The 18,177-nt window shown below is 42.4% G+C and overlaps 1 protein-coding gene across 2 annotated transcripts; it reads right to left on the bottom strand.

Annotated features, from left to right (window-relative positions):
* Window positions 1-8,130: 8,130 nt before the first annotated feature.
* On the bottom strand, window positions 8,131-9,706 carry EPCIP (exosomal polycystin 1 interacting protein). Of its 2 annotated transcripts, none has more exons than XM_019662817.1 (2): window positions 9,650-9,706; window positions 8,131-9,268 (listed from the first exon to the last, which is right to left on the bottom strand). In XM_019662817.1, exon 2 carries the CDS (start codon window positions 9,201-9,203, stop codon window positions 8,544-8,546), a length of 660 nt encoding a protein of 219 aa, XP_019518362.1. In that variant the 5' UTR covers window positions 9,204-9,268; window positions 9,650-9,706; the 3' UTR covers window positions 8,131-8,543. The 2 variants fall into 2 exon arrangements, with proteins under 2 accessions (XP_019518362.1, XP_019518363.1); XM_019662818.1 differs by having other exon boundaries at window positions 9,458-9,650.
* Between the last annotated feature and the right edge of the window lie 8,471 nt (window positions 9,707-18,177).

Below are 18,177 nucleotides of genomic sequence, written 5' to 3'. Positions count from 1 at the left end.
CTTTACAAACTACTCAATAAAAGCCATGCGCTGACCCGATTCGGGGCTCACTCAGTCTTCTCTGGCTGAGTCCCTTGGTCTCGCTCTTAATCTTACTTTTGTCTCTTGCTCTTATTCAATCTGCGTCGCCCCTTAAGAGAAACCTATTTGCCCTTGCCACGCTGGACGTGACACCACTGTATATATGCACCACCTCCTCTTTATCCATTCTTTCATCGATGGACACTCAGGCTGCCTCCACATCTTGGCCATTGTAATCAATGCTGCAATGAACATATGGATCACATGTCTCCTCAAAGTAGCATTTTGGGTTTCTTCGGATAAATACCAGGAAGTGGGATTACTGGATCTTTCATTGTCTCTTCTTATAGCCTTTGTTTTAAAATCTAGTTTGTCTGCTTTAAGTATTGTTCCCCAGCTTTTTTTGTTTTTTTTTTTCATTTCCATTTTCATGGAATTTTTTTTTTCACCCCTTTACTTTCTGTCTGTGTATCTTTCAATCTGAAGTGATTCTCTTGTAGGCAGCTTATGTAAGGGTTTTGTTTTCTTATCCATTCAGCCCTCCTATGTCTTTTGAGTGGAGCATTTAATCCATTTACATTAAAAGTAATTGTTGATAGAAATGTAGCTATTGCCATTTTATTATTCATAATTTTGATCTTTTTTTTTTTCCATCTTAAAGAAGTCCCTCTAGCATTCCTTGTAGTACTGGTGTAGTGGTGATGAACTCCTTTAACTTTTTCTTATCTGGGAAGCTCTTTATCTGTCCTTTGATTTTAAATGATAGCCTTGCTGGATAGATTAGTCCTGCTTGTAGGTCCTTGCTTTTCAACACATTGAATATTTCCTGCCAATCTCCTCTGGCCTGCAAAGTTTCTGTTGAAAAATCAACTGACAGTCTTTGGGAGCTGCCTTATAAATTACTAGTTGCCTTTTCTTGCTGCTTTTAGGATTCTCTTTTTGTCTTTAACCTTTGCCATTTTAATTATAATGTGTCTTGGTGTGGGCCTGTTTGGGTTCACACTGTTTGAGACCCTCTGTGCTTCCTGGGCTTGTATGTCTATTTACTGTGCCAGGTTAGGAAAATTTTTAGTCGATACTTATATTTCTTCAATTAGGTCCTCAATCCCTTGCTTTCTCCTTCTGGTACACCTATGATGCAAATATTGTTACGCTTGATGTTTTCCCAGAGGTCTCTTAAACTAGCCTCATTTTTTTGGATTCTTTTTTCTTTTTTGCTGTTCTGTTTGGGTGTTTTCTGCTACTTTATCTTCCAAATCTCTGATTCGATCCTCTGCTTCATCCAGTGATTCCTTCTAGTGCATTCTTCATTTCAGTTATTGTGTTCTTCATTTCTGACTGGTTCTTTTATATAGCTTCTATGTCATTTTTTATGCTTGCTCTCTCTTTGTTGAAGCTCTCACTAAGTTCCTTGAGCATCTTTATAACCATTGTTCTGAACTCTGTCTCTAGGAGGTTGCTTGCCTCCTTTTCATTTATTATAGTTCTTTTTCTGGATTTTTCTCCTGTTCTTTCACTTGGGATGCATTTTTTTCCCCTCATTTGGCTGTCTCTCTGTGTGTTTGCTTCCATGTATTAGATAGGTCTACTATGTCTCCCAGTCTTTGTCGGGTGGCCTTATGTAGTAGGTTCCCTGTGGAGTCCAATGGCACAATCTCCCTGGTCACCTGCTCCGCATGGTCCAGGAGTGTTCCTTGTGTGAGTTATGTGTGCCCTCCTGTTATAGTTGAGCCTTGATTGCTATGGGCATGCCAGTGGGTGGTATTAACCCTCAGGCTGACTGGCTGTGGGGTTTGGCCACATCCACAGTTTATGGGCTGCTGTGTGGGAGGCTTACCCCACTAAGTGGGATTTGCCCCAGTGGGCTCTGGTGCCTGTAGAGACCACCTTTTGAGTGTGCCACTTGTGGGGCTAATTGGGTGGTGTTCTGCTGTGGTCTGAAGCCAACCTCCAGGTATGTTGGTTCTGGGGTGTCTTAGGAGGGACTCTGGTGCAGGTGCAGCTCCTCCACTGCCTTTGACTGGCCAAGGGCTACCTGGTAGCAGCTACAAAGTGATCTGTAGTTTTTCGCTGCCTGTGCTAACTCTGGAGGCACATGGGAGAGGCCATGGTGTGAACTGAGGACAGATGCCACCAGTACTGGGCCTGGGGTAACTCTGCAAAAAGCTAGGATACCTGAAGAACTGCTACCACCTACTGGCTCCCTTAAGGTTCAGCCACTGATAAAGCCTCATACGATATGCGAGTTGGGTGAGGCAGGGTCTCAGGGAGTCACTAGAGTGGGAAGAATTGTGATCACCAGGTTAATGTAGACTCTGGTTTGGTGCCAGTGCTGAGCCTGGAGAGACTCAGCAAAAATCTCAGAGCACACTGAGGCCAGTCGCTGCCAGCCCACGGCCGTGGACTCCCATAGTTTTCCAAGAAAAAGAGTACAACTCAAGAGGGACTGGCTGCTTGAAGGGAAAGTGCCTCCAGCTGTGCACAAGTAGTTTGGGGGCTGGGTCCCAGCTGAATCAGCAGGGCAGAGCAGCAGAGCTCACCAGGCCAGTCAGATTCAGATTTGGCCTGTGGGGGTGGGCTCAACATAGGAAAGATGGTGCCAGCCTGCCGGCTGCACCAAGAAAATGCTGACTGTCTCCCCCAGAAGCCACACACCTCAGTCTACCCCCCTTATGTCTCTGAGGCCCCCTGAGTCACCATTCCTCTGCTGGAGCCCAAGGTGAGTGCCTGCAAGCAAGTAAGTCTGTGCACTGGCTGTTTAAGAGGATGTTTGGGTTTCCCGCAGTCTTCTGTCCCACCCAAACAGTTGGAATCCCTACTGTTTTTCACAGACAGATGTTAAGGGGGCCCCTTTTCCTAGCACCAGTACTTTGGGCTGGGGACCCTCACTCCTCTGGGGGGAACCTCCATGGCCCAGATATCTTTCCTGATTCTCAACTACCACAAGGGAGGTTTGGGGTCTGTTACACCTCTCCACCCCACCTACCAGTCTCAATGTGGCTTCTTTTTTATATTTTTAGTTATAGGACTTCTGTTTGGCTAGACTTCAGATGGTCCACCAGGTTGATTGTCCTGTAATTTAGTTGTAATTTTAATGTGTTCATGGAAGGACACAGGCACAGTGTTTATCTACTCAGCCCTCTTGGATCTAGTTTGTGTGCATTTTAAAACACATTCCTAAAGTGTACTTCAAAGTGGCTGTACCATTTTATTCTCCCACCAACATTAAATGAGAATATCTATTTGCCTACAAGCATAACAAAAGTTGACATCAAGTAACATTTTTTGCCAATCTAATGGATGAAATGTTAGTATCCCATTGCATTTCTCTTGTAGAGGTAATGTTATTATTCAGTTATTAGATACTGGAGTTTCATTTCATGTGAATTGCATGTTTAATTCCCTGTTTTTCTAATAGGTTGTTAGCCTTTTTATTTTTGTTTCCCATATTTTAAAGTTGTTTTATAATTTCGTTATAATATTATCTGACTGAACATGATGATGTTTGTTATGAGGTAAGGCTGTAATCTGAAGTACTAAGCACTTTTTCTAGCATCATTTGTTTATGTAAAAATACTCTTATTGGGTTTTCCCTATTACAAAAGTGAATTTATGTTTATTCCAAAAATTGTTTTAAATCAAGATGCTCTGGGAAAAGAAACTAGAAATCACTTCTAATACCCAGATACTGTTAATATTTTAGTATATATCCTTCTAATCTTTTTATTTATTTATTTATTTATTGGCTTCAAACACCATTTATTGAATTACCTTCCCTTTTCCCATGGGTTTGTGATTTTACTCTTAACATGTACTAATTTTTAAAAACCTGGGATCTATTTTTGAGCTGTCCTTACTGCTTCATTTATTTGTCTGTGTGTTGTTGTGTCTTTGTCATTTGAATTGGTGATACCCATCATTTATGGTACATTCTCCTCTCTGTAGAGCCAGCGTCCCCTCTTTGTTTCCCTAACGTCTAGATTGAGTATACATGACTTGTGTATCATTCTGAGTTATGAGTAGAGACTCTGTCAAATTTAAAATGCATTAAACATTTGAAGAGAACAGGCTCAGCATAAAACAAAAAGGCCTTTTCACATTTTTTTTTCTGTAACAAATCAAATCAGATTGACAAATGTCCTCCTGTAAATTCTGGAGAGAGGGAGAGAGAGAAACAGATCCAAAAGTTATTAGTAAGCAAGTCTGAGAAATGGAAATTGATTGTCCAACTCCCATTTTCAACTTAAATTGTATAAAATGCCATTATATATTTTTTTCATTCCTTCCTTCCTTTCAGGGGGCTTTCGAAGTTTCACTCAAGAGTTTTAACCCCTATCTCATTTTTCTCACAAGGCCTTAAGTTCCTCAACCAATCCCCACCCCCATCTCCCACCCCAGGCTTTCAGGATTATGACTCTCAATGTTGAAGTGTGGGCTGCTGTATGCTGATCAATGCTGAAGTCTAGGCTGCTGTATGCTGAATGCAAATTTCCTAAAATTCCCACCTCTAGCTCTGGAAAGTGGGAAAATTGGGCATTTCAATACTGCAAGTGACTCCTCACACCCTGAAGTCATCATCTTGAGTTCCTTTATCTTTCTACCTGCATCAGTGGGGTGCTGGGGTGCCTTTGTACTGGTTCATAAGAGTTGACTGTTAAATTTTCAGGAACTTTGCAAGCTGGTTGTTAAATAGTCATTATTAAAAATTAAGTTATATAAATTTACCATTAAATAAGTCTTATAAAAACAAAGAAAAGAACTCCTCAGAACTCATCACTTCTTAATTATCCTACTGCATTTTACTATTATTTATGTTCTAGAGGGTTTTTTTGTGCCTTTTGTATCTGTAGGGTCGAAATGCTCTATAATGATGTCCTACTGTGCATCTTTGCTCAACTCTGTCTTCAATGACTTCTCTTGGTAGCTTGAAATTGATGATGGTGGCAGTATTCACACCACTAAAATTGGTCAATGCTATATATCAGGGTTTGCATTATTCTTTTGTTGTGTGTGATGGAGAAAATGTTAACCATGCAGATTAAAATTAAAAGTGTATCATGTCTACAGCTTCTACATTGTGACTAGTCCCCAAAATCGAGGAAATTTTCCTCCAGTACTTAAAAACTATTATTTGATTCAGCAAAGAAGTTGCTTTCCCACATAAATCTTTGTTGTTTTACTTTCTTCTTACTCCTCACATAAATGAAAATAACCAACATTCAAGCCAGAACTACACTCGCTCATCAGTTGTACCCTAGGTTGGCTCTGGATATAAGAGTTTGGCTAAAATCAACTAAAGCATTCTTTGAGAACTAATTCTGCACATAGAGTTTATAATGAAGATTATCACATATTTTATTATCATTTGTAAATTGTGTGCTACACATCCTTTATATCAGTAAAATTTATTATATATATATATATATATATATATATATATATGTGTGTGTGTGTGTGTGAGTGTGTGCTCTTTTTTGGAGAGCTGGTGGTTAAACTTTTACGAGCACAGCACTGATTAGAGGTGACAAAAAGCTAGTCCCAGGTTTGATGGGGACCATGGACATAGTTTGTTTGACCCACACAATGTTATTGAAAGCAATAAACAAACCAAAAAGAGGAAAAGTGTGCCAACATTTGCAAATTGTGAGATTTCACATAAAAACCTGGAATACCTACTTCTCTTGAAGGATTGGATCTGGCCCCCTTGTATTCTCTCATGGCAACAGTCAGCCGAAGCTGGGCTACTGCGGACCCTTCAAGGAGAGTGGGCACTGACAGTTTACCACCATCCTCATGACTTCCTATTGTCCCCCCAGCTCTGCAGCTGAGCACCAAATGCCATTCTCTCCCCCTCCCCTGTGTATGTGTTGTGGATTTTCTCTCCCACATGTTTATCCTCTGTCAGTGAAACCTGAACCACATTTTCAGTCCAAAATCTGGCAACCTCAAGCTTGATTTATAACTAAACTAACATTCCTCTTCTATTGACTTAAATCGCATTGACTCACAGTTATTTCTTTCTTTTTTTTTTAAGATTTTATTGGGGAATTGGGGGAGGGGAACAGCGTTGGGGAATTGGGGAAGGAGAACAGACAAGTTGCTGTCCTATTGTTCTTCTGTCTAGTTGTGGAGGACGTGGATTCACTGGCCCCTGTTGGTATTATGATCATTACGCTATTCCCAGGTGAGGTAGTCAGTCGCCAACCATTGGATAGCCACTCACGGCGGCTCACAGCAGCTCTCGCCACCTGCTCACACTGGCTGCCTGCCACTCACGATAGCTCACAACAGCCCACTGCAGCCCCACTGCAGCCTACACCGTCTCCAGCGATTCACAGCAGCCCAGCTCCAGGTCGAGCTGCTGTTCACCATCTTAGCTGTACAGGGCACAGCGTCATTGGCCCATGTGGGATCTGAACCGGCGGCCCTGCTGCTCAGAGCTCGTGCTCCCAAGCCAACTCTTAACCAACACGCCACTCGGCCAGCACCCTCATGGCTATTTCTTATAAGAATCCCTTAAATTATATGTGACAGGGCTTTGACACTATTAAAAGCCACCAAGTGAAAGATATGCACATTAAGATGCTCAGAATTTCTAACATCATTTAATTTTATACTTTACTAGTAAAAATACATGAAGATTCAATTTTTTACATTTTAAGTAACTAATGACAATAAATATATTTATTATTAATCTTTTCACTTATATCCTTCTTGCCTTGCTTTTCCCTCCCTATTCTTTCCTTCTTTGTCTTTTTCTATCACTTTAATCTTACCTGTCAAGTATAATGTCAGTAATAAGGTCATTACATTTTCCTATTAAAATTCATACTTTGGCCTTCATTGTGGCCTAATTCAAACACTGACATTATGGACTCATGCCAATTAGCCTGAATGGCCAGATCCCCCACCAATTAAGCATTATAGACATTTCAGGTTATTTCAGTTACCCTATGTTAAGGTTAAGAGAAAAATATGATGAATGTGATCTAAAGTCATCCACTCCAAGACACCCTCGTATTTCATAATAAAACTATTTCTTGTCATTATGGTAGCATGAATGCAATAACGTTTCAATTTCTTTGCGCTCTGAGTTTAGACATTTGTACCACAATTGCCATGGATTCTTTATATTCCACTTGAATAGTAAGTTGGGTCTCTGTGAAGGAAAATTTTCTTTGTACAATGACGAATCAGTTTAAATTTTTTTTTAAATGTTGCTTTAGTTCCTTGTGTCAATACACATATAACCATTTTGTGTTAACCAGGTCATACAAAGTGTCTTAAACTTTCCAGTCTTAAACTTCCAAATGGGGCCCTAAAAGTTCTTTTGTTAATTACCTATTAGTAGTATGAGTATTTTACCCATAGGAATAAGGTTATAAGTGATTATTAGATTCCCAGGCTAGCCCCTAAACATAGTTCTTAGGGAATTAATCTAAGTTCTAATTTCTGGAGCAGAAGAAAGAGGATGAGAGGGATGAAGACAGTGAGAGAAGAAGTAGAGGAAGTTATGTATCTGAGACAAAGATAGAAAGAGGCAAAAAGAGAGAAGGAAATGAAAGAGGAAAATGTTTCGTGATTCTCAGCAAAATTTTGAGGTATATGCAATTGGTTTTGTGTCCCCCAATTTTTGCTTCTATTTCCCCCTCTTCAAAACCCCAGTGCCCTCATTTGGTCTTAAGTTTCCACACTATCCAGGCCTATTCTGCCTCGAAGCTTCTACCCTTCTTTCCCTCCCCACAAACACGTTCACAAAACTCCCCTTTCTCAACACATCTGTTCTGAGCAAGGTATTTGGAAAATACCAGTCTAAGAGAACCTAATCATCTTGTGGGACTCACAGTCCTGAAACCTCTGAACTCTATCAATTCTCCATTTAGGAGAATTTCATGTGCTGTAACAAAATGGCGCAGAAAATAATGCAGGCATTTTTTTTTCTTTTAATTATTTTTTATTATGAAACACACATTTTTTAGAATTAGTTTCAGCTGTACAACACAGTGCAATAGTTATACTTTTTACCCCTCGAAGTGACAACCCCCCTCCCCCAATCCGCCGCCCCACTTCCCCCCAATATCATACATATCTATTACAATTAATGCAGGCATGTTTTGAAGGAAGATACCTTCCTTGGGGATCATCCCCTATGCCAGTCTCCACTAAGCGGCCCCTGGTGTACACTGCGTTCTCCATTTCTAGTCTAACATTACTACACAGACCCACCCATACCAGCGAGAACCTAGCCTCTACCTGGCCCTCAAAACACGTTTCTGGACTGAACCACGTTGTTTTTTGGTTTCTCTTTATTTTATTTTTCAAAACAGCTCCCATGGTTGGGCACAGAGAGGAGCAGAGAGGGTCGGGTATTTCTATGTGTGGCTCTGCTGTGATGGAGGGGGCGGGGGTCTGGGGTAGAGGCAAAGCTGTGGGTAGAGTTACCCATGGCCTTATCCCCACATTCCTTGTTCAACTTATCCATAGTTGGCCAAAGTTCCTGGCGGTCAGACACAGTGACAATGTTAATAAATGAATGTGACAACGTAGCTTTTGTTGCTTAGAATTGGGAAGGTTTTAAAGTGAGAAAAGTAGGGAAAGTTGTTGGCCATGCTGGCAACGTCGTCAATACTAAATGATTTTAGGGATGACTCCCTGTTGAAAAGTGCCAAATCTAAGAATGAGACATACGTACATGTTTGCCAGCCTGTGTGTGACAGCAGGGGTTTGTCTCTGGGCTCCCTGTCTTCACCACTGTGGATGAGTAAGCTCTGCTCTGGTGAGGGATGCTTGGCCTTGGTGTTGATGCGAAGCCTCTTCAGACCACAAATGGCCAGGTACTCCGCGGGAAGAGTGTTTGTGCTGCACAGAGAAAGCTTCAGGTCCTGGACCAAGGTGAAGTTCAACAAGAGGCCCAGTGCAGATGTGTCTGTGAACCAGATAGTCAGACGGCCCTTGTAGCTGGTTCGCTCTACTGCAAAGGGCAGGACAGTTTTACAGCTGCACATCAGGCTGGCCAGGCTGTAGTCGCAGTCCCGGATGTCTGCAGAGCAGCTGCAGTTCCGAATGGTGTTTTCCTTTGTGAAAATGAGTGTGCTGTTCTTCTGACCACTTGTGAAGCAGTCGAGTGCCAAGATGCCCAGCATGCTGATCAGAAGGAGGCTGTGCCCAGAAGGTGGTGCCATCCTTGTCCCAGCGTGCGCCAGCGTGCTCGTGTTTCCCTTCCGTGAGCCAATTCATCGGAACTCACCTGAAAGAAAATATCCAGCTTTGTTACCGCAGCCTCTCGTTAGAAATGTGCAGCTTGTGGAAAAGGAGCCCCCTGAAGAACCCGTTGTAAACTTTTCTCTCTTGCAGTTCTAACAAAGGCAGATGATGCTAGGAGCCCAAGTGTAGGGGAGGCTCTTTTCTCAACGTCCTGGGAAAGGCGGCAGCCAACCTCATGAATTCTGCTCAGCTGGGGCATAAAGCTCCCTGGGATGTCTGCTGACGGTGAGACTAATGCACCAAAGAGAGAGCAGGAAAGGGTCCCGGAGAGGAGATCTAGCTCGTCCTGTCTGCAGGTTGGGATTTGGGGTGATGTGAGTGCGCATATCCCCCAAACATCCAGCTACGAGCACTGAGTACGTACCTGTCAGCCCCCTAAACATGCACATTCCCTCCTGCCCCTTCATATCTGATTTCCTGGAATTCCAGAGACAAAAGAGTTCTTTATTGGATTCAGCTGCCCTAGCGCTTCCTGTTAAACTACATAGCATGAATACCAGTGAAGCAGTTAGTTAATGGTAAACTTTAATTTCTAACTAGACAAACATGCCCCCCATCCTGTTAATCTGTCTATAGGTCCATTCATACATTTCCTGGCCTCCTAGAAATACGAGGATTAGAGTGAGTTTTAACTGTGTTAATAGAAAGGAAAAAAAACTAAGCCACACGCCAGTTAATCACAATGAACTTGACTCATGTACTCCTTTTCCAGGACAAATTTTATGAATTGATTTTATCACACAATTTACTGTAAGGCTCCCAAACCAAGCACTGCCGAAAGACCTCAGTAAGGTGGGTATGCACACGGAGTTTAAAGGGCAACACAGGTGTCCAATTTGGGGGAAAATGCACTACCGTGCCTAGCACACAGTAGGTGTGCAGTCTCCTCTTAGGGTAGAATTGGAATAAGATGCACATTATGGAACTGGGCACCAGATTTCAGTTTTGCAAAAATAATTACATTTCCCCTGAGTTAGCTGATACCTGAAGAGAGAGACCAAATAATACAATTCAGTTCATCTGTATTTATGGAGCCCAGTAGGTATGGTGAGAAAGTTGGAATGAAACTCCTGTTTAGGACAGTCCAGAGCTGGGATCTGGGCCCCTGCAGGAAGGGCTTGGGAGGGATATGTGGAGGGGTCAGTCTGGGAAATTAAACACGTGTCCAAAGAGGATGCTGACAGTGAGAAAGGCTAGGCAGACATACAACACTTAGGGAGCAAGATGAGCCCACAGGTAGTAGGGCCAGGCAATGAGAAATCCAAGGGGGTAGGGGGTCCACACTAGAAATGCCAGGTCAGGTACACAGACAGGCCATCGTTGGCAGGTGATGGGAGTGCAGAAGACTAAAAATAGGCTCAGCCAAGTAAACTTCAAGGGAAGGTGAGGTGTTGGTGCACAGCAATCGGAAAGTCATTCATTCATTCAACAAATGCTTATTGAAAGTTTACTAGGTGGCAGTCACTTTGCTGGCTCTGGGGATATGGCCCAGAATAAGACAATGAGCTTATGTTCTAATGGACTTGATTCTGCTTCCAGAGCCCACAGCGGGCCAGGCCTGCATGTGAGAACCAGGGCACTGCAGCAGTGGGGAGAGGGAGGGAGGCCCCGCTCTCTAAGGGCTTCTGTGCAAAAGAAAATAAATGAGGCTGTACTGAGAAAGGCTCTACCAAACATGGATATGGTTATAGGAACATAGCAGAGGGGTAGATGGAAGTCCATTTGGGGGACCAAATGAGGCACCTCATAATGTTTTGTGTTTATTTTGAGTTGGCACAGGGTTCTCTTAAAGGAGTTATTCATTGGTTCATTTTGTATAAATGCACAGAACCAGAATTGTCCCTCAACGAGAGGCTTAACAGTGTCAAATAGTTTTAGAATGTGGTGGTGACCCCACTTAGTCGGAAGTAGGGAATCATTTATTAATTACAAGATAATTTTAGATGATCAGCTGTCCCAGATTCCACTGGAGGTTTCTAGGACTTCATGTCCCAGTAACCCTACCATCCCAGAACTGGGAGCGCTGGTGTCAGTACTGCTGACCTGCACGGATCCCTGCCTTAAAGAGGAAGGGACGGAAGAGCATGTACAGAGCAGCCTGGAACCTGGTGGGAACAGCACCCGCCTCATTCTTTCAGACACAGATACTGTTCAGAGGCATACACGGATGAAAAAAGAGAGGTAGCAAAGGGAAAGGATGTTGATTTCCAGGAATGAGTGGGCCTGGAAGTCCCCGAAGGGATTTGTGAGCAAATTCTCAACAGACAAGGCCCTGGCTGGACCTCAGGGTGACCTCTGCCTTCTGGACATCAGGGAGCCCCAAGGCCAGGCCAGGAGGCCAGATGCAGGAAACCCCCTGAAGGCATACAGAGTGGGACAAATATCCCTGGTAACCAGTTTATGGGGTTACCACAGACATGCCTGTGGGATATTTTTCTCCTTCAGTGTTACCACAAGTTTCTTTCTGTAGGTTTGCTGAGCATGGCTTGTGAACACCATAGTTTTACTATGTGTTTCTTCATGTGTGGGCAGATTCCAGCATGGCATAAGCAGAATGGGCACAAGTACATTAGGTTGCCCCTGCCCCTTGCTATGTCCTTGCCTGGGTGTGGGAAAAGGGCTCATTTAGGACATGGGAGGCAAGTCTCAATGATGAAGCACACAAAAAGCTAGCGCACTGAGAAAATGACATGTCAGGGTGAGCCAGAGGGTTCCAGTTCAACAAGACCCATCAACTCCCCTCTTCCACAGCCACCCCTGCCATCTCCACAGCCTGTCAATCTCTCTCTTTTGGAATTTTCAAATTCTGGTCACCCCATGTTACATAGGTAATTTTCCTTTTCTTTTTAACCACTCAAGAAATATTCCCTTACTCAGATATTATCTCTCCATGAAGCTTAGCATGACATTTTCCACTCTCAGGTAAAGTTAGGTGCAGACTTAATGCCCCATACAAATTGTTATTGTGGTGATTACTGGTTCAAGTGTCTCTTCCACTGGGTATAACCCCTTGAGGGAGTGCTAACTGGCTTTCTATTCTCAGTTTCCAGCACAGTGCCTTGCATACAGCAAGGACTCAACACATGTTTATTGAATGAATGAAAAAAATAACCATAGTTTATCAAATGTCAGTGTAATGAGGCTCTTTTAACTGCTTGTTATAAGAAATCCAATTCAGGCTGTCTTGAGTAAAAACAAAACAAAACAAAACAAACAAACTTGGTTCACATAATATTTTAAAAACCACGGGAGGATGTCAGGTATGTCTTGATCCAGGTGCTCAAAACTAGGTTGTTAGGGATGTCCATTTCTTGTCTCTGTTTTCCTCTGTGTTGGCTTCATTCTCAGACAAACTCACCCTTTCTGGAGACCAAATGGTCACCAATAGATCGGGTTTCCCTTCTACAAGCTGAGTAACCCCCAGAGAAAAATGCCTCTTTCCCTGTAGCACCAGACAAATATTCGTTGGGCTCAGTCACATGCTCAGCCCTGGAGCCAATGGGCAGGGTCAGCCACACTGGAAACAATGGAAGGGGGATCGGAGAGCATTACCAGGAAAAGGCAAGGTAGGTCGTCATGACGATGGCAGCCCGGTAGACCCACGGAGGAACCAGGCGTTCCTACTCTCTCAGTGTTAGCAAACATTGGGCACCCCCTTGATAAAATACACTCCTGGAGTGCAAATATACGCCCCTTCTTGTGGAATGCACCCAAGATTCCAAATTGCCACCTTTACTGGAATTCTCATTTTCACCTCCGCCGAATCTATTACAAGGATTTTTGCAGGAACACACTTGGGGGGTTGCGTTTGTGAGAGACATCCTGGCTTTGCTCCCTAAGTCCTGGCTTCAAAGTGGGTTTTGGGGGGACCCAGACACTGGCTTTCTTCTGCCTTTCTTTCCAGTGCTGCGGCTCGAATCGATAGGTCAGATCATCTGCTTCTTGCTAGATAGAGCATCTCATCAGCTTCCGGTCCTCTTATTTCCACAGTTTTCTCACTTGAGGCTTTTCCCTAAGTGCCATTCCCCTTTTAAAATGAAAATCACTTCTAATTTCAAGTTAAACTCACTTCTGAATTCAAATTTCAAATTGCTTTTGATTTTTAATTGCTGTAAGGATTTGGAGAATGTCACTATATTGTTCCACAACTAAAATCTTGTCTTTTGTGTTAAGACTGTGGAGTTCAACATATTATTCATGACATTTCAAATCTCTTTGGGGCAAATGGTCCAAATGCTATGCTGCCACTGACACAGTATCTCCTCACTAGTAATATCTTCTTATGAACAGAACTAGTTCAGTTTGAAACATTCCTTTTGGAGCCAAGTATAAACATTATCTAAATGCTGGGTGCAATCCTAGATTGAGAAGGAATCTGTGTGGAATTTGTTTGAAGTAACTGGTGTCTGTATCTGCTCAATGCAAACGCCTTTGCATCCATGCAGCTGGTTGCTAGTTTTAATTGCTATCAAGATTTCTTCAGCTGCAATACAAAAATAATATTTGCACATATTCTGAATAGTAACCCTGGTTTTAAAACATGTTCGGGGATTTAAAGGCTCAAAGATTTAATATCATACACAGCTTTCAGTGTCTTGACTGAAAATTTTAGCTGGATCAACACCCCCTGAGTTTTTGTCATGGTTGCAGAAAGCCATTCATTGTGTCTTACAACCTAGGTATGTCGGAAACTGCTCGTGCCCATGGGTCAGTACCCACGTTCTCCTCTCCTCCCTTGGCACAGAGCTGCACTTCAATTCCCAGCTTCTTACAGTGAGGTGGTGCCATGTGACTGAGTTCCAGCCAATGAAATGCGGGCAGGAAATCCTCGGGAGAACCCAAGAACCTGAGGCAAAAGCTTAAGTGCCTAAAAGCTAAATGACTGTGAGGAGCAGAGCATATCCCTCCCCATTCTTATCCCCCCTCACCCAACATACACACACCTTAAATGGTCTTAGACTGAAATACAAAGGAGATATTGAACTATACTCTCCTAAGCCACTGATATTTTGAAGTTTGTCATAGCAGTTAGCCTAACCTGACCGATACAGCAGGTGTTAATATTCTTTTGCAATTTGTGATTTTTAACACCCTCTTTTTTCAAAAGAAAATGAGAGATAAACATTTAGAGAACACTTGTATGGTGCCAGGAAATGGCCTTACATAGTGGGAAATCAAAAAGGAAGTAGACATCTCTACCCTCAAGGAACATGCAATTTGCCCAAGGAGCTTCACCTGTACTCTGGGGGCAAACAGCTGAGCAACTAATTATAAGACAATGTGATTGGTGAGTACTTAGTAAAGATACAGATCAGGCGTTAGGCAGGAAGAAATGGGAAAGACTCCCACAAGGGGTGCTGTTTGGGTTAGGCAGAGGAGGGGCTGGGGTGAGGATGGGGGTCGCACTGCAGATGGAGACAGGGTCACTTGACCAGAACCTCAGAGAGGCTAGAGCATGTGGTGTGTCTCTAGGCCCACGAGGCTGGAGCGTAGGCGAGGCAGGATTACAGGGGACCTTGCTGACCAAGCAAAGGGGTTTGATCTCCAAACTCTTCTGATCTTCACCCAATCAATTAAAACTTAAAAAAAAAACCTCCTCAATAGACATAATTTTTTATTTGTAAAGGTATTATACACGTACATATTATTCACACTGTAGACAAAACACAAACAGTAGAATTTTTAAAACTTGAGGTGAAAATAAATATGAAAGTCTGAGTAATTTTAGTTTTACCCTATTGGCTTCCCTTGTGAACTCCCTTTGATGTAAACACCCCCTCTGTAGGCTCCTGAAAGAGGCAAAAAAGAGGCACTGAAGGTTCATATGCAGGGGAGACCTCTTTAGATCTGTGCTTAAGGACGGTCATTTAGAGGTTGAAGTCAGTGCGGGGGGCGGATGGGGGGGGGTAGAGATGAGAGAGGACCATAAGTTCCAAGAGAACACCTCCTTTGTATTTTCTTTGAAGCTTTATCCTCTCCATTTGCTGACTCCTTCTGACTCCAGGCTCTCCAGATAAATCTATTTCCATATGTGGAATCCTTGAGCGGGTGGAGAGGACCAAGAGAGTAGGATTTAGGAGGTAGGGATGAGGACAAGGCTCCCGCCTGCTGCGAGCATGTGGCCCAGACACCCCTCGGAAGGAATGGGTGATGTAGGAAGCAGAAGATGCCAAGTGGGCAGCACTGGGAAGCATTCATTGTTTCGTTCTCAGCAGCCCACCAATGGCTTGCCTGGGACCACTCTGGAAGACATCCGCTCTGCCCCTGACAGCCACGAGAAAAGCAGGGTTCATTTACTCATAGAGTGGTTCGTTAGACTGGCAGCAAGACCTGCTGCTAATGAAACTAGCTATGGGCAAGATACTGAAGTCAGTACAGTGTCGTTCCCATCCCCAGGCTCCCCTTGCTGTGTTTTCATCTTAATTCCTTCGTCTTCCCCTTATCTACTCTTTCCAGATGCCTGATGCTAAAAACCCACTTTCATAGAGGGTCTAATACCACCTGGGTAAGCCTTAAAATGGGTTTAAATTAACACAGTCTTGCTCAAAGGTATTTACACTTATTTAAGCTTTATCCCTAATGTGTCCCTTGTTCGAGGGACACAAAGAATTAAATAAGCATGGAAGAAGTGTGAGGTGGAGACTCCTCCTTAGGACCCCAGAACTGAGTGGTCACCTGTTCTCAGGCTGGGTTCCCACTGGTCCATGGCTTCCCATCCAGGCCAAGGAGGAAATGTTGGCTCCTCTATGTTACGTGGATGAGATGCTCTGCATGAATGAAGGTTTTTGGTATAGGACCTTGAGAAACATGTTGAGAAAAAGGATTTTTAGCATTTTTCTTTCCTTTGGCTCTGATCCACCAATGCACTGCAGGAGGTAGGTGAGAGATAAACACTATATAAGATGATATTTAAAAGCAGAATGATATCCTTGTTGCTTAATATTTCAAAGCTTAATAATGTTGAGAATTCAGCTAAGATGGGTCTCTCCCCAGTGTTTTCTTACTGGGATAAGTGTTGTCTTTTCTTTCTTCTCCACATTCCACAGCGGCACACCCCCCCCACGCCTGGCACGAGCCGCTGAATTTTCACATGCCCTTACAGCTGTCTGATTCTGAAGTCACTGCTCTGTGCAGTCTCTGTTGGTGGAGCTCACTTCCCTTTCATCGAGGGTCAGTGAGTCACACAGTTCATTGTGAGAGGCAGGAAACAGAGTTCACTGTGATTCTGATGTGATCGGTATCATATTTGATGTCTACAGTAGGATCTAAACTATTTGCTCTCATCTGACATATTTCTTCATCTAGAAAAAGAGGAAGATAAATCCACGTCCAAATTCCATAATTTAGAATTTAGGCAAAATTAGCTTCAAGCATGCAATTCAGGTCTTAAGAGGACACAATTTTTGTAATAGATATGTATGATATCGGGGGGGGGAGTGGATGGGGGGTGAAAAGGATAACCATTGCATTGTTTTGTACACCTGAAACTAAGAATAATAATAATAAAAAAACCTGAAACACAATATTTCCCAAGGAATTAATTCTACATTTAGAAGGCTCCACTGAAAACAAACAATGGTTTTGATAGTTCAATTCAATGCCATGTGAATGTTACCACATTAAGAGGACAGCTTATATTCATTAGATGTGTGACTGAATTTCCTTTTTAATTTTGGTTAATGAAATAAATACTTTAATATAGCAAAAATAAGAAAAGGACACAATTTAAAGTATTTCGGTGATTGTTCATGTTCAACTCACTATATACATTGTTGAGCCAGTCAGAGAGCCTTTCTGAGTGATTTCTCTCCATGTGGCATGGGGATAATAATACCTACCATGCAAGATTATAATAAGAGTAAAGCAGGAAGAATGTGGTAATGTATATAGTCTATTCATAACTACTATTACTACTACTCATAAGTAAATATTATACATATAGTATTATAGTACTATTCATAAACAATGATATTTTGTTATGTCAGAATTATAGTGATAATAGGAATATACTGAGGGTGCCAAAAAATGTATACAAGTAGACACTTTGTCAATGGTGCCCAGACAGTAGTTTGCCACAATCAGAAGTGTCTGGATGCTGATGGTAACCACTTTGAGCACCTCTTGTAATTGCAGGAGTCAAAAGTGGCTTGTATTCATCTTTTGTTATTGGTATATATTGAGTATTAAATTTTAATAGTTTTTTCCTTTCTTAAAATGTGTATGAATTTTTTTGGCACCCTCTGTAGTCTATTCATAATTACTATTACTACTATTCATAAATAACTATTATACACATAGTATAATAGTACTATTCATAAACGATGATATTTTGTTATGTCAGAATTAGAACGATAATAGGAGTGTGTCAGTATGCTCTGTCAGGGCACCCCAAATCCACCCCAAAGAAATCTGAATTAATTAGTTCATTTAATACACAGCTTGCATTGAAAATATGAATGGTGAACAGGCTCAGAATAAAACCAAAGGCCTCTCTGCATCATTTTTCCTCTAACAAACAAATCTGATTTATAAATGTTCTCTTGTAAATTCTGAAGACTAGGAGGCCTTAAAACTATTAGTGAGCAAGTCTTGGAGGTGGAAACAATTGTCCAGTTCCCATTTCTGCTAATTTAAATGTGTGTGCAATGTTGAAAAATACAGCAGGAGCATGCGATGTGATTAAAACACCTTTTTTCTGGTCTCCTACTCTGCACTGGATATTGTGGTGGCCTGAATAATGGCCCCTAAAGATACCCACTCCCTAATTCCTAGGACCCGTGAGCGTTAAACCTTACAACACAAGAGGGACTTTGCAGGTGTAATTAAGTTACAGGTCTTGAGGTGGGGAGATTATCCAGGATTATTTGAGTGTGCCCAATGTGATCACAAGGG

Source organism: Hipposideros armiger, unplaced genomic scaffold (genome assembly GCF_001890085.2).
Source record: "Hipposideros armiger isolate ML-2016 unplaced genomic scaffold, ASM189008v1 scaffold_381, whole genome shotgun sequence".
In the NCBI taxonomy this organism is placed as follows: domain Eukaryota; kingdom Metazoa; phylum Chordata; class Mammalia; order Chiroptera; family Hipposideridae; genus Hipposideros; species Hipposideros armiger.
The sequence above is the reverse complement of the archived record's forward strand: the minus strand, read 5'-3'. Positions and strand labels throughout refer to the sequence as shown.